Genomic DNA, 22,092 nt, shown 5'->3' on the forward strand with positions numbered 1-22,092 from the left:
ACCATGCAGCTATGGCAATAAGGATTCTTATGGACTTGAACATTGCAACTGGTGAAAAGGTTTCATCATAGTCAACTCCTTGTCTTTGAGTATAACCTTTGGCCACCAATCGCGCCTTGTAGTTCAATACCTTACCATCAGGCCCAAGCTTTCTCTTGTAGATCCATTTACACCCTATTGGAAAAATTCCATCGGGAGGATCTACTAAAGACCAAACTTGGTTTGTATGCATCGAATCTATTTCCGACTGCATAGCTTCAAGCCATAAATTTGAATCCGCATCAGAAATTGCTTCATTGAAGTTCCTTGGATCACATCCAACATCGGGTTCATCTTGATCCCCTTCAAGAAGAAGACCATATCGAATAGGAGGTCTAGAAGTCCTCTCGGATCTTCTAGGTGTAGGCGTGTCTAACAATGGTTCCTGAGGTGTAGGATCGTTATTTTGTATTTCGGGTTCTTCTTGAATTTCTTCGAATTCCATCATCTCGCCTTTTTTATCCAATAAGAACTCCTTCTCCAAGAAGGTGGCATTCCTTGAAACAAACACCTTTGTTTCAGCAGGATAATAGAAATAATATCCGATTGAATTCTTCGGATACCCTACAAAATAACATAAGCTGTATTGACTATCCAACTTATCTCCCACTGTCCGCTTCACGTAAGCAGGACATCCCCAAATCCTCAAGTACAAATACTTAGGAGCTTTGCCATTCCATAACTCGTATGGTGTTTTGTCCACTGCTTTAGTGTGGACGTTGTTCAACAACAATACCGCCGTTTCAAGCGCATAGCCCCAAAACGAAGGTGGGAGCTCAGTGAAGCTCATCATGGATCGAACCATGTCCAACAAAGTTCGATTACGACGCTCCGATACACCATTCAGCAGTGGTGTCATAGGAGGAGTCCACTGAGAGAGAATCCCATTCTCTTTTAGATAGTCCAAAAACTTGGTACTTAAGTATTCTCCACCTCGATCCGATCAAAGTGCTTTAATACTTTTACCTAGTTTGTTTTCTACTTCAGCCTTGAATTCTTTGAATTTTTTCAAATGCTTCAGACTTATATTTCATTAAATATAAATACCCATACCTCGAATAATCATCAGTAAAGGTAATGAAGTAGGTGTGGCCATATTGAGTACCAACTCTAAATGGACCAAAAACATCTGTATGGATCAAATCCAACAGATTTTGACTACGCTCAGGTTTCCCCTTAAAAGGGGATTTAGTCATTTTCCCTTTTAGGCAGGATTCACAAGTAGGTAGAGAGTTAATATCAGACATATCAAACATGCCCTCTCCCACTAGCTTGTTCATCCTCCTTGAAGAAATATGACCTAACCTAGCATGCCAAAGGTTTGCCGGGTTTTGACTATCGATTTTCCTTTTGTTTGTTGTTGTCGGTTTATCAACATAATTTATTGGAACGTCTTTTAGTTTTAAGTTATATAGATCGTTTTCAAGTTGTCCATGTCCAATCAAACATTCATTCTTGTAAATATTGCAAATCTCATTCACAAAATTGCAAGAATAACCATCTCTATCAAGCATAGAAACAGAAATAATGTTTTTAATCAAATCCAGAACAAATAAAACATCTCTTAAAAGTAACTTAAAACTGTTCTGCAAAATTAAATAAACATCTCCCATGGCTTTAGCTTCAATTCTGGAACCATTCCCGAGCCTCAGCTGGGTCTCACCCATTCTAAGCCTGCGACTTCTTGTCATCACCTGCAAATCATTGCAAATGTGAGATCCACATCCGGTATCCAATACCCAAGAATTAGTATTAAGTGAAACATTTATTTCAATATAGAACATACCCTTCGCAGTTCGCAACTGCTCTAGATATTCCTTGCAGTTACGCTTCCAATGACCGGGCTTCTTGCAGTAATGGCAAACATCCTTAGATTTTTCCATGTTTGAAGCCTTTGTCTTGTACTTCTTCTCGGGTTCGATTTTCTTGGGTGGGGCAGAACGTTTCTTACCCTTCGTACTTGGCCCCTTCTTAGCAGAATAAGAGGAGCCCACCAAGAAAGCCGGTTTATCCTTCTTAATGTGGATTCATATGTCACAAGCATATTGACCATCTCTTCAAGGGAGGCCTCTATCTTGTTCATATTGAAATTCACCACAAATCCGTCAAACGAAGAAGGAAGAGACAGAAGTAGTAAGTCCACGTTGAGTTCATGCTCCAACACCAAATCAAGGGTTACCAACTTCTGTATGAGCCAAATCACTCGTACCCCATGATCACGGACCGAAGTCCCTTCACGCATGCGACACGTCATTAGCTCCTTTATAGTAACGAACCTTTCAGCCCTCGATTGAGCCCCAAAAAGTTCCTTGAGTTGTGCGTGAATGTCAGCAGCATTCACGGTGTCCTCAAATCGCCTCTGGAGTTCATCAGACATCGAGGCTTGCATATAGAATTTGGCCTTGATATCATGGTCCCACCATGTATCAAGCTTGGCTAACTCTTCCGGACTTACGTCAGCTGGTGCTTCCTTCGGAGGAGATTTTTCTAACACGTAGAGCATCTTCTCCGAAGTCAAGACAATCTTCAACTTACGGAACCATTCCGTATAGTTTGCGCCAGTCAACTTATTTTGTTCGAGGATTGAGAAAAGTGGATTACGCGAATTCATCTTATGAAATACTGAAAAGAAACAGACAAATATCAGTGATTGTTTAATTAATTTACTAAGACATAAAATAGGCAAAATTTATTTTATGAATCTCACTCCCACTATTTTAACGATTTCACTACCCTCTAGTGAAAACGGAAAACTGTTTTCCTTAGTGAGAACATGGAGTCCAATTGACAATCTATGGTCCCGAATAATATCAGCCAACCATAATTTTCAAAAGGTAGAGCCCAATTGCTTCCAAAGCAACCTCCACGTTTTTATCTCATGTCCAATAAGGGCCCAATAATATGATGCCGTTTATTGTGACATGTCAAGATGACCCATCAATATTAAGTTGTGATGGACGGTCGCCATGTGGATCCCCCAATAATATGAGCCGATCCCATGGGAGTTTCACCCAACTTACAACATGTGTCGATCCAATGTACAGCTTTCCGACGAACGGGCCCCCCCAATAATATGAGCCGGACCGTATCCGCGGGTAGCATCTCATACATTGATCGTTAATGGAAGGTAGGAACATTTAAACAATTTTAAATTTCCTTTATTTATCTTGATATCAATTTTAAATCATATTTAAAATGAGGGATTTTAATTTTAAAAATTTGTCTCATCATTTTCAAATTTTGTATGCTTGCCGGATTCACACAATTTTGTCTAAAACATGCATACAACAATAATATCGTATATTATATAGGATGATCGATTCCATTTCTAATCGACCTGTGGTTGCCAATCACGAGTCTAAGTCCAATCCTAGGTAATATGCAGGTATGCAATGCATTTATCCTATTACATTGTGCTTCCAATTTACATTCTTCTATCTTTATTGTCTGCTGTGCCCACTTCCATCTTCAAATCTTCATCTCATACTAAGTCTAATGTATTTACAATAAATAACCATGACAAGTAGGGGATACATTTTAAGGGGTGGGAACGGGCCATAAACCAGGTCCACTTTTATTATATATGACAATTCATATTGGGCCATAAACCAGGCTCATTAATAAATCAAACAACAATAAAAAAAATGTAAATTCCTAACATACACCTACAAAATTGGTCATGAAAATCGATCATCCTTATCCAATAATATTTAATTCAAAATCAATTTATTGGATATCATGCAATGGCAATTTAAATTAAAAGGATAAAATCATATTCCATACATAAAATCTTATTTTACATACAAAATCATATTTTATCTTTTTATCAAATAAAATCATATTTTACATATAAAATCCAATTTTATACATAAGATCATATTTTACTCAATATTTCCATAAGATCATATCTTATCATCAATTTTACCAAAAATAATTAATTTCAAAATTCAATTTGAGGATAAAACATTAAAATTTTCAAAAAAATTCAAATTTATCCAAAAATCAATTTTAAAATTTTCGGACTCGAACAATTCGATCCGACGCCTCGTGGACCAATCAAAACAATTTTCGATCGGACCAAAAATAGAATTTTAACATATTAAAATTAATTTAAAAATTAAAAATAATTTTTCCCGCGGGCCGCCCAGGACATTCCCGGGCTGCTCGGCTGCCCCTAGGGCAGCGACGATCGCTGCCCTGGGCAGCGCCGTGCACCGCCCTGTGCAGCGCCGTGCGCTGCCCGGGGCAGCGACCATCGCTGCCCCCGCCCGGGCAGCGATCCAATCGCTGCCCAGGTTTTTGCCCGAATTTTTTTTTTTTTTTTTAAAATATTTATTTTGTTTTAAAAACCGAGGCTTAAAAATTTTTGTACAATCAATTAATTTAATCGCTTGATCTGAGCAACCTGTCTCTGATACCACTGTTGGAGAACGAGGTGATCAGATCAAACAAGATTGATACCCGGTGCAGCGGAAGTTTAAAAAATTTTATATGGAACGATTCCATAATGGGTATCAACCTTACGATTAAATTGTGTGTGTAAAAATTAAATAACTATTATAAAATTTTTACCTTCAATCTCGAATCGAGATTTTGGACACCAACAGATTTCTCTGCTCTTGTTGTATATCCCTGGAACTGATGGACGAACTGTTCTTCAATCAGGTCCACGAACGGATATTCAATCCCTCTGATAGATTGCACTAGAAAATCTATCAGAAGTTTCTACGAAGAGATTAACGAATTTGATCCGTTAAACCAGACTGTAAATTCAAAATTCACGGGCTGGATTTTTCCCAAGCAAAGGGGAGGGGGGCGGCCACTTAGAGAGAAAATCAGCTAGGTTTTCGAAAATTGTGGCTCTGTTGTGTTAATTTCTGTACTGCAATAACTTATTTATAATGTAGGCCACTAACAGTTTAGGGCCCATTAGTCATAAGTTCAAGCCCGACAAGCAAAGCTCGCATGTTCAGAAATTAACATAAAATTCATCGTGACTCCGATTGATAAACCGATTTCACCAATGTGCACAGAAACCATTTCTGCACCTTTTAAAGTCAAGATAAATTTTTCTGAATCCGAATTCAGTGGTTTCCAAAAATGTCCATCCCTATGTTATTTTAGGAAATCTTACTCTTCTACTCATAATTAAGAAGTCCAACTTCTTTGTTCATTAAATTTAACTCTTTAAATTTAACTATCTCAACGGGGATTAAAAATCCATTACTCTGTGTGACCCTCAATGGTTCAGGGATACAGCTAGCCGTGGGCTCACAAATCCTTGTGACTCGGAACAACGATTTCCGACTTGCCCATCGAATCATGGTAGAGCGCCTAGAAACATCGCCCCATGATTCCCTAGGTATCACTGATAGTGCCTGCAAGAGCCAATAGATTTCGGTTAGCGTACAGTACGGTCCCTTCATCCATATATCCCGATCGAATCAACAACCATTGGTATATCGAGAGTCGCTCGAGATTCGATAACTATGCAATACATCTTGAAGATCAAATAGTGACATCGCATATGCTACTAAGAAACCATTTCTTAAATCACATCATGTACTCTGGCCAGAGATTCGTCACACTAATATCTCCTCAGATCTCATAGGATATCCACACTCGCAAGTATGTGGTGAATCCTTGACAACAATGCATCGACTCCTATATGTGTTGTAACTGTACCCAATCCCGACACCTGATGACCCCAATAGAGTCGGTAAACGAGTCAAAGCACAGTACTAGCATATAGAGTCTCAATGATGTTTCAAGTAGTAAGTACTAATGGTGTACAACCAAAACCGCGGACTTTATCCACTCAATAAGTGATAACCACTTGGAAAGTCCGGATAGGGTAGTTCGATCATTCATCATATGAATATCCATTTGCATGCTTCGAACATCTCTATGTTCCTTACCAATGAAACGTGATACTCTGCATCGCAAATGCTAGTCTCAAACTCGAGCGATCCTTATCCTTATTATCGGACGGCTCAATCGACTAGGAACAGTTTAGAATATACAGTGACTATAAGATGTGTTTCATGATAGACATCCCCATGTTCTACCACATCTTACATACACTATAGTACATTCAAGGTCTTTATCAAAACAACAATAGTATATCACAATATAACAATATGAAGAAAGATAAAGTCATTGCCATTAATAAAAGTGTAAATAATATTAAACAAAAGATTGTTTATACAAAGAGTCATCAAAGCCCTTAGCCACAAGTTGGCTCACTGGGCACCCACTCTTTCAAAAGAGTCATCAAAACCTTTAGCCACAAGTTGGCTCACCGGGCACCCACTCTTTCAATCTCCCACTTGCCCTAAAGCCAACTAGTCATACTATGTAGACCCATTGCTTCACGATGTTTGTCAAATAATGGTCCTGGCAAGGGCTTAGTAAGTGGATCAGCGATATAGTCTGCAGAGGCCACTCTTTCGACAGTGATGTCTCCTCTTTCCACAATCTCATGGATGATGTGGTATTTCCTCAGTACGTGTTTGGATCTTTGATGAGACCTTGGTTCCTTTGCCTGAGCAACGGCACCCGTGTTGTCACAGTACACCGGGACTGGACCAACAACTTCCGAAATAACGCCCAACTCTTGGAAGAAATTCCTCATCCAAACGGCCTCTTTAGCAGCAGCTGATGCTGCAATGTATTCTGCCTCAGTGGTGGAATCCGCTGTGGTTTCCTGCTTGGAACTCTTCCAAGAGACAGCACCGCCATTGAGCATGAACACAAATCCAGAGGTTGACTTCGAGTCATCCACGTCACTTTGGAAGCTAGAGTCGGTATAGACTTCCAATTTTAGTTCTCTTCCTCCATATACCATGAACATATTCTTAGTCCTTCGTAAGTACTTAAGAATGTCCTTCACGGCTTTCCAATGCATTGACCAGGATTAGCTTGATATCTGCTCGTGACACTCAGAGCAAATTCTACATCCGGTCTGGTAGAAATCATCCCATACATGATACTACCTATGGCTGACGCATATGGTACATGTGTCATTTTCTCTATCTCTTCATCAGTCTTGGGACACATAGACCTGGATAGAGAAACTCCATGACACATAGGTAGGTGTCCTCTCTTGGACCCATCCATTGAAAACCGTTTCAATATGGTGTCGATGTAGGTTGCTTGAGTGAGTCCTATCATTCTCTTAGATCTATATCTATAGATCTGTATCCCTAGAATATAGGATGCCTCACCCAAATCCTTCATCGAGAATCTACCTGATAACCATATCTTTGTTGACTGCAACATCCCTACATCATTCCCAATGAGTAAGATTTCATCAACATAAAGTACTAAGAATGTCACAGCATCCTTAACTACTTTCTTGTACACGCATGGTTCCTCCGGGTTCTTGATGAAACCAAAATCCTTTATTGTTTCATCAAATTTCTGGTTCAAACTTCTTGATGCTTGTTTTAGACCATAGATTGATCTCTGAAGCTTGCATACCTAAAGCTCGCTTCCCATGGATGTGTACCCCTCAGGCTGCTTCATATAGATTTCTTCCTTAATGTCTCCATTAAGAAAGGAAGTCTTCACATCCATTTGCCATATCTCATAGTCATACCATGCAGCTATGGCAATAAGGATTCTTATGGACTTGAACATTGCAACTGGTGAAAAGGTTTCATCATAGTCAACTCCTTGTCTTTGAGTATAACCTTTCGCCACCAATCGCGCCTTGTAGGTCAATACCTTACCATCAGGCCCAAGCTTTCTCTTGTAGATCCATTTACACGCTATTGGAACAATTCCATCGGGAGGATCTACTAAAGACCAAACTTGGTTTGTATGCATCGAATCTATTTCCGACTGCATAGCTTCAAGCCATAAATTTGAATCCGCATCAGAAATTGCTTCCTTGAAGTTCCTTGGATCACATCCAACATCGGGTTCATCTTGATCCCCTTCAAGAAGAATACCATATCGAATAGGAGGTCTAGAAGTCCTCTAGGATCTTCTAGGTATAGGCGTGTCTATCAATGGTTCCTGAGATGTAGGATCGTTATTTTGTATTTCGGGTTCTTCTCGAATTTCTTCGAGTTCCATCATCTCGCCTTTCTTATCCAATAAGAACTCCTTCTCCAAGAAGGTGGCATTCCTTGAAACAAACACCTTTGTTTCAGCAGGATGATAAAAATAATATCCGAATGAATTCTTCGGATACCCTACAAAATAACATAAGGTGGATCGACTATCCAACTTATCTCCCACTGTCTGCTTCACGTAAGCAGGACATCCCCAAATCCTCAAGTACGAATACTTAGGAGCTTTGTCATTCCATAACTCGTATGGTGTTTTGTCCACTGCTTTGGTGTGGACGTTTTTCAACAACAACACCGCTGTTTCAAGCGCGTAGCCCCAAAACAAAGGTGGAAGCTCAGTGAAGCTCATCATGGATCGAACCATGTCCAACAAAGTTCGATTACGACGCTCCGATACACCATTCAGCTGAGGTGTCATAGGAGGAGTCCACTGAGAGAGAATCCCATTCTCTTTCAGATAGTCCAAAAACTCGGTACTCAAGTATTCTCCACCTCGATCCGATCGAAGTGCTTTAATACTTTTACCTAGCTTGTTTTCTACTTCAGCCTTGAATTCTTTAAACTTTTCAAATGCTTCAGACTTATATTTCATTAAATATAAATACCCATACCTTGAATAATCATCAGTAAAGGTAATGAAGTAGGTGTGGCCAAATTTAGTACCAATTCTAAATGGACCACAAACGTCTGTATGGATCAAATCCAACAGATTTTGACTACGCTCAGGTTTCCTCTTAAAAGGAGATTTAGTCATTTTTCCTTTCAGACAGGACTCACAAGTAGGTAGAGAGGTAATATCAGACATATCAAACATGCCCTCTCCCACTAGCTTGTTCATCCTCCTTGAGGAAATATGACCTAGACTAGCATGCCAAAGGTTTGCCGGGTTTTGACTATCGATTTTCCTTTTGTTTGTTGTTACCGGTTTATCAACATAATTTATTGGAACATCTTTTAGTTTTAAGTTATATAGATCGTTTTCAAGTTGTCCATTTCCATTCAAACATTCATTTTGTAAATATTGAAAATCTCATTCACAAAATTGCAAGAATAACCATCTCTATCAAGCATAGAAACAGAAATAATGTTTTTAATCAAATCTGGAACAAATAAAACATCTCTCAAAAGTAACTTAAAATCGTTCTGCAAAATTAAATAAACATCTCCCACAGCTTTAGCTTCAACTCTGGAACCATTTCCGAGCCTCAGCTGGGTCTCACCCATTCTAAGCCTGCGACTTCTTGTCATCACCTGCAAATCATTGCAAATATGAGATCCACATCCGGTATCCAATACCCAAGAAATAGTATTAAGTGAAACATTTATTTCAATATAGAACATACCCTTCGCAGTTCGCAAATGCTCTAGATATTCCTTGCAGTTACGCTTCCAATGACCGGGCTTCTTGCAGTAATGGCAAACATCCTTGGACTTTTCCATGTTTGAAGCCTTTGTCTTGTACTTCTTTTCGGGTTCGATTTTCTTGGGTGGGGCAGAACGTTTCTTACCCTTTGTACTTGGCCCCTTCTTAGCAGAAGAAGAGGAGCCCACCAAGAAAGCCGGTTTATCCTTCTTTAAAGTGGATTCATATGTTACAAGCATATTGACCATCTCTTCAAGGGAGGCCTTTATCTTGTTCATATTGAAATTCACCACAAATCCGTCAAACGAAGAAGGAAGAGATAGAAGTAGTAAGTCCACGTTGAGTTCATGCTCCAACACCAAATCAAGCGTTACCAACTTCTGTATGAGCCAAATCACTTGTACCCCATGATCACGGACCGAAGTCCTTCACGCATGCGACACGTCATTAGCTCTTTTACAGTAGCAAACCTTTCAGCTCTCGATTGAGCCCCAAAAAGTTCCTTGAGTTGCACGTGAATGTCAGCAGCATTCACGGTGTCCTCAAATCACCTCTGGAGTTCATCAGACATCGAGGCTTGAATATAGAATTTGGCCTTGATATCATGGTCCCACCATGTATCAAGTTTGGCCAACTCTTCCGGACTTACATCAGCTGGTGCTTCCTTCGGAGGAGATTTTTCTAACACGTAGAGCATCTTCTCCGAGGTCAAGACAATCTTCAACTTACGGAATCATTCCGTATAGTTTGCGCCAGTCAGTTTATTTTGTTCGAGGATAGAGAAAAGTGGATTACGCAAATTCATCTTTATGAAATACTGAAAAGAAACAGACAAATATCAGTGATTGTTTAATTAATTTACTAAGACATAAAATAGGCGAAATTTATTTTATGAATCTCACTCCCACTATTTTAACGATTTCACTACCCTCTAGTGAAAACGGGAAACTGTTTTCCTTGGTGAGAACATGGAGTCCAATTGACAAACTATGGTCCCGAATAATATCAGCCAACCATAATTTTCAAAAGGTAGAGCCCAATTGCTTCCAAAGCAACCTCCACGTTTTTACCTCATGTCCAATAAGGGCCCAATAATATGATGCCGTTTATTGTGACATGTCAAGATGACCCATCAATATTAAGTTGTGATGGACGGTCGCCATGTGGATCCCCCAATAATATGAGCCGATCCCATGGGATTTCCACCCAACTTACAACATGTGTCGATCCAATGTACAGCTTTCCGACGAACGGGCCCCCCCCAATAATATGAGCCGGACCGTATCCGTGGGTAGCATCTCATACATTGATCGTTAATGGAAGGTAGGAACATTTAAACAATTTTAAATTTCCTTTATTTATCTTGATATCAATTTTAAATCATATTTAAAATGTGGGATTTTAATTTTGAAAATTTGTCTCATCATTTTAAAATTTTGTATGCTTGCCGGATTCACACAATTTTGTCTAAAACATGCATACAACAATAATATTGTATATTATATAGGATGATCGATTCCATTTCTAATCGACCCGTGGTTTCCAATCACGAGTCTTAGTCCAATCCTAGGTAATATGCAGGTATGCAATGCAATCCTATTACATTGTGCTTCTAATTTACATTTCTTCTATCTTTATTGTCTGCTGGGCCCACTTCCATCTTCAAATCTTCATCTCATACTAAGTCTAATGTATTTACAATAAATAACCATGACAAGTAGGGGATACATTTTAAGGGGTGGGAACGGGCCATAAACCAGGCCCATTAATAAATCCAACAACAATAAAAAAAATGTAAATTCCTAACATACACCTACAAAATTGGTCATGGAAATCGATCATCCTTATCCAATAATATTTAATTCAAAATTAATTTATTGGATATCATGCAATGGCAATTTAAATTAAAAGGATAAAATCATATTTCATATATAAAATCTTATTTTACATACAAAATCATATTTTATCTTTTTATCAAATAAAATCATATTTGACATATAAAATCCAATTTTATACATAAGATCATATTTTACTCAATATTTCCATAAGATCATATCTTATCATCAATGTACCAAAAATAATTAATTTCATAAAATCTGATTTAACGGATAAAATCTATAAATTTTCCAAAAATTCAAATTTATCCAAAAATCAATTTTAAAATTTTCGGACTCGAACAATTCGATCCGATGCCTCGTGGACCAATCAAAAACAATTTTCGATCGGACCAAAAATAGAATTTTAATATATTAAAATTTAAATTTTAAAATTAAAAATTAATTTTTCCGCGGGCCGCCTGGGACGCTCCTTGGCTGCCCGCGCCCCAAAGGGGCTCGGGCCGGGCAGCCCTGCTGCCCCTAGGGCAGCGCCTACCGCTGCGCTGGGCAGCGACTCTCGCTGCCCCTCAGGCAGCGATCCAATCGCTGTCCGTGTTTTTGCCCGAAAAATTTTTAATTTAAAAATTTATTTTGTTTCAAAAACCGAGTTTTAAAAATTTTTTTACAATCGATTAATTTAATCGCTTGATCTGAGCAACCTGGCTCTGATACCACTGTTGGAGAACGGCGATCAGATCAATCAGAATTGATACCCGGTGCAGCGGAAGTTTAAAAATTTTATATGGAACGATTCCATAATGGGTATCAAAACTTTACGATTAAATTGTGTGTGTACAAATTAAATAACAATATAAATTTTTACCTCCAATCTCGAATCGAGATTATGGACACCAACAGATTGCTCTGCTCTTGTTGTATCTCCTAGGAACTGATGGACGAACTGTTCTTCAATCAGGTCCACGAACAATGATTTAATCCCTCTGATAGATTGCACTAGAAAATCTATCAGAAGTTTCTACGAAGAGAATTAACGAATTTCATCCGTTAAACCAGACTGCAAATTCAAAATTCACAGGCTGGATTTTTCCCGAGCAAAGGGGAGGGGGCGGCGGCCACAGTAAGAAAAAACCAGGGTTTTCGAAAAATATTTTGTGACCTCTGTTATGTAATTTCTGTACTGTAATAACTTATTTATAATGTGGGCTGCTAACAGCTTAGGGCCCATTAGTCATAAGTTCAAGCCTGACAAGCAAAGCCTGCATGTTCAGAAATTAATATAAAATTAATCGTGACTCAGATTGATAAACCGATTTTACCAATGTTCACAAAAACCATTTCTGCATCTTTTAGAGTCAAGATAAATTTTCTGAATCCGAATTCAGTGATTTCCAAAAATGCCCATTCCTATGTCATTTTAGGAAATCTTACTCCTCTACTTTTAAATAAGAAGTCCAACTTCTTTGTTCATTAAATTTAACTCTTTAAATTTAACTATCTCAACGGGGATTAAAAATCCATTACTCTGTGTGACCCTCAATGGTTCAGGGATACAGCTAGCCGTGGGCTCACAACTCCTTGTGATTCGGAACAACAATTTCCGACTTGCCCATCGAATCATGGTAAGAGCGCCTAGCAACATCTCCCCATGATTCCCTAGGTATCATTGATAGTGCCTACAAGAACCAATAGATTTTGGTTAACGTACAGTACGGTCCCTTCATCCATATATCCCGATCGAATCAACAACCATTGGTAAATCGAGAGTCGTTCGAGATTCGATAACTATGCAACACATCTTGAAGATCAAATAGTGACATCGCATGTGTTACTAAGAAACCATTTCTTAAAACACATCATGTACTCTGGCAAGATATTCGTCACACTAATATCTCCTCAGATTGCATAGGATATCCATACTCGTAAGTATGTGGTGAATCCTTGACAACAAAGCATCGAATCCTATATGTGTTGTAACTGTACCCAATCCCGACACCTGATGACCCCAATAGAGTCGGTAAACAAGTCAAAGTACAGTACTAGCATATAGAGTCTCAATGATGTTTCAAGTAGTAAGGACTAATGGCGTACAACCAAAACCGCAGACTTTATCCACTCGATAAGTGATAACCACTTGGAAAGTTCGGATAGGGTAGTTCGATCATTCATCGTATGAATATCCAAGGTCTTTATCAAAACAACAATAGTATATCACAATATAACAATATGAAGAAAGATAAAGTCATTGCCATTAATAAAAGTGTAAATTATATTAAACAAAAGATTGTTTATACAAAGAGTCATCAAAACCCTTAGCCACAAGTTGGCTCACCGGGCACCCACTCTTTCAAGGCGACAACAAGTCATCACAGGAGGGCCCCATAGGAGAATCTATTCCACATGTTGATGATGCTGAAATGGTGGTTCAACCGGAGGTGGAAAATGTTGAGCAACAACCACAAACATGTTAAGGAGGATCGAGAATAATTCCAAAAATGCTGGTGGTTCCTTCTGACCATTTTTACTCCATGGTCTCAAAGAAATTTGAGGATATGGATCTGATGGTCTCTGGTACAATGGAACGCATGGAGTAAGCGCATAGTTTGATGATCTCGTCAATGATTTATATGCGAGGTGATATGAGAAAACTCAAAACCAGTAGTGAAGGGGTTCCAAAGATCACTGAGGTATCTCAAGAACAGACAGTTAATCCGAAGAAAATTGCTGGTGAGAGCCACAAATCTAACGAAGGTGGATGATCCAGCAAAGGTTCTCTGGCAGGCGATCCTCGCCGCCCTGGGAACCCCAGGCTTGGACATCCAAATGATAGATATACTTCTCCTCAAAGAAGAGAAGATGAACCTTGGATGAGGGGTCCTCTAAATCAAAAGGTCAGTGGAAAAGCATCTATGATCCAGAGTTATGCGGACACCAACCTGAGAGCACAGCCAGGCCTTTACGATGAACCGTATGCTCGCCCATATCCATGTTAAACACTCGGGGGGCAACCACTTATCATCATCCATTAACTGGACCATTGGCAGTGGATCAGGAAACCATAAGGGAAATGGTGCAAGATTTGTATGGACTAGGGATTAGGCCAATGACTAGGCATGAGTTCCACAAACCCTATCCAGAGATCATCGACATCAACAATCCTTATCCTAAGGGTTTCAAGGTACCAAATTTTACACTGTTTTCAGGAGATGATAGCCAATCATCCACTGAGCATGTATCGAGGTTAACTATACGGTATGGAACATTGGGCAACTATGAGAATTTTCCATTCTTCAAGATGAGGTTGTTTCCAAACACTTTGACAGGAACAACATTCACATGGTACACTAAACTACAAGGAACTCTATTTTCACTTGGCATGAACTGGAGAAATTGTTCCATACTCAGTTCTATAGAACTGAGCCAGAAACTAGTATCGCTGATTTATCCAGGTTAACTCAGATATCCGGGGAGACAACATGGTTATTCATTGAGTTATTAAAGAAATTGAAAAACCGATGTAAGGTTTTCTTGCCAGAACCTGAGTTTGTCAAGTTGGCACAAAGAGGATTGGATTTGGAATTGAGAAAGAAATTTCAGGGAACTGAATTCCGTGATTTTTATGAAATGGACGCGAAAGTGGCCAAGTATGAGGAACTCTTACAGGAGGAATCACGCTGAAAGAAAACTACCATCGATTCTTATTATTAGGATGTGGAGGATGTATTTGCGGAAGTTGGAAAATCCGGTTCTTGTTTATGTACATCATTGAAGCGTGAAATTGGTGAACCCGCAAAGCTAAGTTCATCAGTGATGCAAGGTATGAGGACTGTTGAGTACATATTTGACATTTCCAAAACAGAGGAGATATTTGATTTCCTTGTTAAGGAGAAGTTCATCACATTTCCCGCGGATCATCATATATCAAAGAAAGCAGAGTTGAAAGGGAAAGAATATTGCAAGTATCATAACTCTTTCAATCATAATACTAATTCTTGTTGGGAGTTTAGGAATATCATTCAGGATAGGATCACTAAAGGGGTACTGAAGTTCCCCGAGAAAAATGAAATCATGCCGATTGATGAAGATCCTTTTCCTCATGTTGCACAAATGAACGCTAGTACTCCATACTAGAGGAGTATCATTAACCAGAGGAGAGAACATCGACGAGACAGAGAAATGAGCCTAAGGAATGGATTGAAGTGATCTTGGGTTCCTAAGAACATGTTATTCGAAATCAAAGAACAAAATAGCAGGAAAAGGATCCATGAACATGCCAAAAGAACCATGGCCTATAGTCCAAGGAATTCTTTCCAAGGTCCCAAGGAAACACACTCAAGGGGTAATCACATGGCTCTCCGAGAAACACAGAGGGTTTCCCAAACCCACGTGTCATTGGCTATTCCAGGGAACCATCATCGCAAAGTCCAAATTAAAAGGAGGGAGAAGCCCAGGTTTGTGGTTCCTCCTAATGTACAAACAGTTGTACAGTGGCACTTGGTACGCCACAAAAATTTTCCTCTACCACTTACCAGAACCCAAAAGAGGAGGCTTTTGAGAGAAAAAACAATGTCACGTAGGGTCGCTGAAGAATCTTCAATGCCAAACAAGAGAAAGTTTTGTAGAAAAGCAACCGAGGATAAATAATTTGATGATGATGATTTATTATCCGAGTAAGAACCAAGCACCAAAAAATAGGTTAGTTTTCAAGTAGGCAAGTTTATCATATCGGTGGATTATGCCACTAGATTTGTGATCCTACCTGATATGTTCAAATCTAAAGAGTAATCCACTAGTACAACGAAACCAATGCAGGAAGATAGTAAGGAAAATATATCCACAGAACCATGCACTGGTGTAAGCATACAAGAGGAACCACATAAACCAAAGAGAGTTGTTCTTGAAAAGCCCGCCATTGAAATGACCAAACATGTTCGACCATTATACATCAAAGCACATGTAAATGGACAACCAATATCAAGGGTATTGATTGATAATGGTTCTATAGTGAATATTTTACCATTGAGGGTATTCAGGAACCTCGGAAAAGAGGAGTCAGATCTTATCCCACAGAGGTGTCGGTAACAGCATTCACAGGGGAAGTTACCAAAACTATTGGCGTGTTCCCTGCAGAAGTATTGGTAGGAAGTAAAACTTCTTTATCAGCATTTTTTGTGGTCAATTATTCTGCTAATTTTGAGGCCTTGTTATGTCGGGATTGGATACATTCCAATCATTGCATACCATCATCAATACACCAGTTCCTAATGTTTTGGATAGGAGATGATGTGGAGATCGTACAAGCAGATTCCCAGCCATTCCAAAAAATTCAAGTGTGGTTGAGTCCAGATATTACAATTGCGATTTTGGTCCAATCAAATTCCATGGGTAGAACAAAGGTGGCCAACGCAAGTCTGTGTATATAGAAACATTGGGAACCAATGACATATTTGGCAGATTTTTTAAGACTACTGTTATTGCGCCTTCAAGGCCAATGATCCAACCACTCATCGAGGGTGTTGATGATTGAGTTCCTTCAGATAGAATTGGAGGCAGCTGCAGCCGCCATTAAAAAAGCACAGGTTCAGCAGGTAGTAGATTTGGTAAGGAAATAACTGCTATGGGAAGTAAATGGTTTTGAAATCATCTACGAAGGAGAACCTGATTCTTGTGCGAACTACAACTAGAGGATCTCGCACTAGCACCGTCACAGTTGGAGGATCGCCAAACTCAAGTTCAAGATCCACTTGAGGAAGTAAACTTGGGAGATTTGGATAATCCTAAACCCATGTATATAAGCTCTTTATTATATGATGAATTCAAAGTTAAATTGAAGGAACTGTTGAAAGAATTTTTTAAAGATTGCTTTACTTGGAGTTATGAGGACATACCTGGGTTGGATCGAAAATTGGTAGAACATCGTCTCCCTATCAAAGATGATTTCAATCCATACAAACAACCAGCACGGAGAATGTCCAAGGAATTTGAAGCAAAAGTGAAGGAAGAAATAGAGAAATTGGTAAAAGCAGGGTTCATCAGGCCAATTAGATATGCATAATGGCTTTCAAATGTGGTTTTTGTGGTAAAGAAAAATGGGAAAATTAGGGTCTGCATTGATTTCAAGGACCTTAATCGAGCCACTCCAAAGGATGTTTATGTTATGCCTATAACCGATATGCTGGTAGATTCAGTGGCTAACAATGAACTACTCTCGTTCATGGATGGTTACTCCGGGTACAACCAAATAATATCGGACACAGAAAAAACTACCTTTAGATGTCTAGGAGTTATTTGCACTTTCGAATGTCTTGTGACGTCATTTGGTTTAAAAAATGCAGGTGCCACATACCAACGTGCGATGAATGTCATATTTTATGACATGATTACTCACTTTATCGAAGTCTACATTGATGATATCATGGTGAAATCCAAGAAGACAGAAGATCATGTGGATCATTTAAAGAAAATTTTTGAACGAATGAGAAACCATGATCTCAAATTGAATCCATTGAAGTGTGATTTTGGGGTTAAGGCATGAAATTTCTTAGGTTTCTTAGTGCACCAAAGAGGAGTGGAAGTGGACCAGAATAAGTCTAAAGCAATTTTAGAGGCCAAACCACCGAGAAGCAAAAAGGAATTACAACGGTTCTTTGTCCAGGTGAACTACTTGAGAAGGTTCATTTCCAACTTGGCAGGAAAAACTAAAGAGTTCTCTCAGTTATTGAAGCTCAAGGAGTCCGATGAATTTGTATGGGGAGTTCGCCATCAAGAATCCTTTGACAAAATAAAAGAGTACTTTTCCAAACCACCAGTATTGATGCCTCTAAGGTATGGGGTTCTTTTAAAATTATATATTGCAGCCGCTCTGGAATCAATAGGGTCTTTGTTAGCCCAAAATAATGATGAGGGAAAAGATCAGGCTATATATTATTTAAGTCGTTCACTTCATGATGTGGAATGTAAATACTCTGCTATTGAAAAATATTGTTTAGCTTTGTTTTATGCATGTACCAAATTGAGGCATTATATAATTCAGTCAACTGTATTTTGTGTCAAAAAACCGATTTGATCAAATATATGCTTAGTAGCCCGTGTTATCAGGAAGAATCAATAAATGGTCATTAGCTTTACCAGAGTTCACTTTGGTTTATTATTCACAAAAGTCCATGAAGGGAAAAGTCATTGCATATTTTTTAGCTCACCATCCAGGATCTAAAGAATCAATACCAAAAAAGGTGGAGATCCCAGTATATGAGATCGAGGAACCATCTTGGATACTAAAATTTGATGGATCCAGTACAGAGGGAACTACAGGAGCGGGGGTGGTGATTATTTCCCCTACTGGAGTAAAAAATAGCTTTGTCTTTCAACCTGGACTTCCCATGCACCAACAATCAAGCATAGTTAGAGGCACTGGTGATTGGATTGGAGATCCTAAAGGATTTACAAGCAAATAACGTCCAAGTGATTTTGAGATTCACAATTAGCGCTTCGGAAAGTTTTTGGGGAATACAAATGCACCAGCTTATCATTGGCCCCTTATTTTACAGTTTGTAGTTTGTTGATGATTTTGAGAAAATTAATTTCCATTATGTGCCAAGACAGCAAAATTTGGAGGCCAATGAATTAGCCCAAATTGCTTCTGGATTGAGGTTATCCGAGGTACTCACTCATAGATTGGTGCTGATCCAAAAAAATAACCATCCCTCCATCACCCAAAGAAGATAACAGGTAGAATCTTTCAATTTAGATGTTAATTTGGTAGGAGATTGGAGGGAAGAACTGAAAGAAGCTTTACAGTTCCCTGAAAAGTCAATCTCATATGGGTTGAGAATGAAAGCTCTTAAATATGTGTTGGTTGAAGGTGATATATACAGAAAAGGAATGGATGGTTTGCTGCTACGATGCGTCGGGTTTTCTTAGGTTTTGGAAGTGATGAAGCAGGTTCATGAAGGAGTATGTGGTGCTCACCAGTCAGGAATTAAGATGAGGTGGCTCGTGAGAAGGCATGGATATTCTTGGTCATCTATGTTGAAAGATTTCATTAGGTATTCCAAAGGATGTCAACCTTTCTAAAAACATGGCAATATTCAACGGGTTCCTGCAAATGAAATGTATGCAATCGTGAAACCATGACCATTCCGAGGATGGGCCATGTACTTAATTGGTAAGATTTATCCATCTTCATCAAAAGGCCATAGTTTAATTATAGTGGTGATAAGTGCATTTTATGCACTTAATTTGTTCATAATTTGATTTGAATTTTGTGATATATTGAGAGGTATTGCGTGAATTTGTTTTGTTTTTGTTAAGTGTAGGGAAAGAAGGAATTGATGAATTTGTGTTGATATGAACCAAAAAGACCATGAAGAACGTGATAAAGTCAGGAAACTCTTGGATCTATTTGGGATTTTCTTTGATGAATTGGAGGCACATATAAAAGGGAGTTTTTATGCACACACAAGGGAAGGAGCCGCACACTTTTCAGAGAGAATTTGAAAGAGCAAAATCGTGAGATTTTGAAGAAGAATTTGGACAAGGATTGAAGAACCTGAAGAACAAAACACGAAGATCGATCAACCGGGAACGAACAATTTTTTATTCTTCCTTTTGAACGTATTATTCTTAAATTGATGTCTGGATTTCGAAACATGATTTGATTTTTTCAGTTTTTGATTATGAACTAAATTTTCTTAGTCTAGAGGTTGACGTAGCCTGGTGTGGACTCTTTTATGAATTTTGATTTTATTGGATTGAATTCTCCTAGATTAATTGTTTTTTCTAGATTTTATTGTATTTTCAATTAATTGATAACTAATTGAATTGTTATATTTATTTAAAATTATTTCTCGGGAGAGGGTATTTTGAATAGAATATTAGAAATTACACTGTTAATTGTTTATATAGCTCGGGAGATTATATAACGTTAACGGAGCCTTTTGAAAGAACTTTGGTTTACACATATAATTAATCTTAGATTTTTAATAAAAAATATTGGAATTGAATTTTAATTGATACACTTTATTTGATGCTCGGGAGAGGGAAATAAAATAATTAAGTGTTCTTTGCTATTAATTGCATAGATATCATGAAAATAATTTAATTAGAAGTAGTTGTTGTCGAAACCAGGTGAAATCAAATCCTCTAGACATTTGTCTCTCATTGATAATTTTCTAAGTTGCATGCGTGCTTTGCTATTTTTATTGCTTAATTAATTTTAAAACTCAAGATTCTCTTATTTAATTTTCTAAATAAAGTTTGGACTATTTTAATTACAAGTAGTGAATAATTTTCACATTACTCCTCATGGGAGCGATGCTTTACTCATTTTATATAAAAACTTGATACCGTGCACTTGCGGGCACAAAATCACGCAACAAGTTTTTGGCGCCGTTGTCGGGGAGTAAATTGTTGATTTTATTTTAGTCTTGTTACCAATTAGTCTAGATTTTAATATAGAGCTTTTATTTATTTTAATTTTAGTTACTGATTGATTTCTACTTATTCTGAATTGGAGTTTATGCGAAGATCTCAAAGCGTGAATTCTCTACTTTTTGATTCGGAGATCGAACGAACTGCATGAGCTTTGCGAAGGTTAAGGAGAGAAGAAATAAATAGGATGGCTGAAGAAAATCAAGCTCCCTTGGTGCCAATTAGAGATCACTTTCGGCCTACTGTTCAGGCTCACTATTCTGGAATTGCTCGAGGAACCATCAATGCGAACAATTTTGAGCTGAAGCCGACATTGATCAACATGGTTCAACAAAACCATTTCAATGGAAGTGCTACTGCTGATCCTCACTTGCACCTGAGAACTTTCTTGGAAATTTCTGATACGGTAAAGATGAATGGTGTGTCTGAGGATATTATTTGTTTACGTTTGTTCTCTTTTTCTCTCAGGGATCAGGAAAGGAGTTGGCTGCAATCTCTACCATTGGGATGCATAACTACTTGGGATGACATGGCTGTCAAATTTTTAGCGAAGAATTTTCCACCTGCCAAGTCCACCCAACTGAAGATTGAAATCAGTCCTTTCAAGCAGCTTGATGCGGAGCAGTTGTATGAAGCATGGGAAAGGTATAAAGATTTATTGAGGCATTGTCCTAATCATAATTTTGCAGATTGGGAGAAAATTGAACTGTTCTATAATGGGTTGAATGTGCCTACACAGATGTCGGTGGACTCTGCTGCTGGAGGTACCATTTTTGCTAAGGATCCGATTCAGGCCTATGATATGCTGAAATAGATTACTATCAACAGTTTCCAATGGTCGTCTGAACGTATGAGAGTCAAGAAATCTGTATATGCAGTGGATCCCCTCGTATCTATATCTGCCCAATTATCTACTTTGACAACACAAGTGGCTGCATTGAACAAAGTGAGCATTGCGGATTCAACAGGTGCATCAGTAGTTATTGAAGAGTCACATACACCCGAATAAGCTCAATACATCAATCTAAGAGGTTATGGAGGCTATAGAGGTAATCTTGTTCCTAATAATTATCACCATGGCTTGCGTAATCATGAGAAATTTTCTTGTACCAACAATAAAAATTTGTTGAATCCCCATCCGGGGTTCAATACAAACAAGGCTGAGGGAAAGTGAAAGGACCAACTACTTCTTATAATTAATTATTGAATAAAATACGGATTTTTCAAAAAATTTAAAAATTTCAGCATGATCTATTTGTTTATATAAAAACCCACCTGACTCAGACAACAAATTTCAAACCCAACCAACAACGTTAAATAAAATAGACAAAGAAAAAAAATAAACGAA

At 38.4% G+C, this 22,092-nt stretch overlaps 1 protein-coding gene and 1 non-coding gene across 2 annotated transcripts; one reads left to right on the forward strand and one right to left on the reverse strand.

The window, feature by feature from the left end:
• The first annotated feature begins 14,382 nt into the window (after positions 1 to 14,382).
• LOC140862686 (uncharacterized) lies at positions 14,383 to 15,446 on the forward strand. The gene is made up of 3 exons (XM_073265718.1): positions 14,383 to 14,764; positions 14,851 to 14,951; positions 15,024 to 15,446. Exons 1-3 carry the CDS (start codon positions 14,383 to 14,385, stop codon positions 15,444 to 15,446), a joined length of 906 nt encoding a protein of 301 aa, XP_073121819.1.
• A 5,876-nt stretch (positions 15,447 to 21,322) lies between these two features.
• Positions 21,323 to 21,428, reverse strand: LOC140870151 (small nucleolar RNA R71). Its single transcript, XR_012147128.1, has one exon. It is a non-coding gene; the product is annotated as a small nucleolar RNA R71 (small nucleolar RNA).
• Positions 21,429 to 22,092: the final 664 nt, after the last annotated feature.

This window comes from Henckelia pumila, chromosome 4 (assembly GCF_033568475.1).
Source record: "Henckelia pumila isolate YLH828 chromosome 4, ASM3356847v2, whole genome shotgun sequence".
Taxonomy (NCBI): domain Eukaryota; kingdom Viridiplantae; phylum Streptophyta; class Magnoliopsida; order Lamiales; family Gesneriaceae; genus Henckelia; species Henckelia pumila.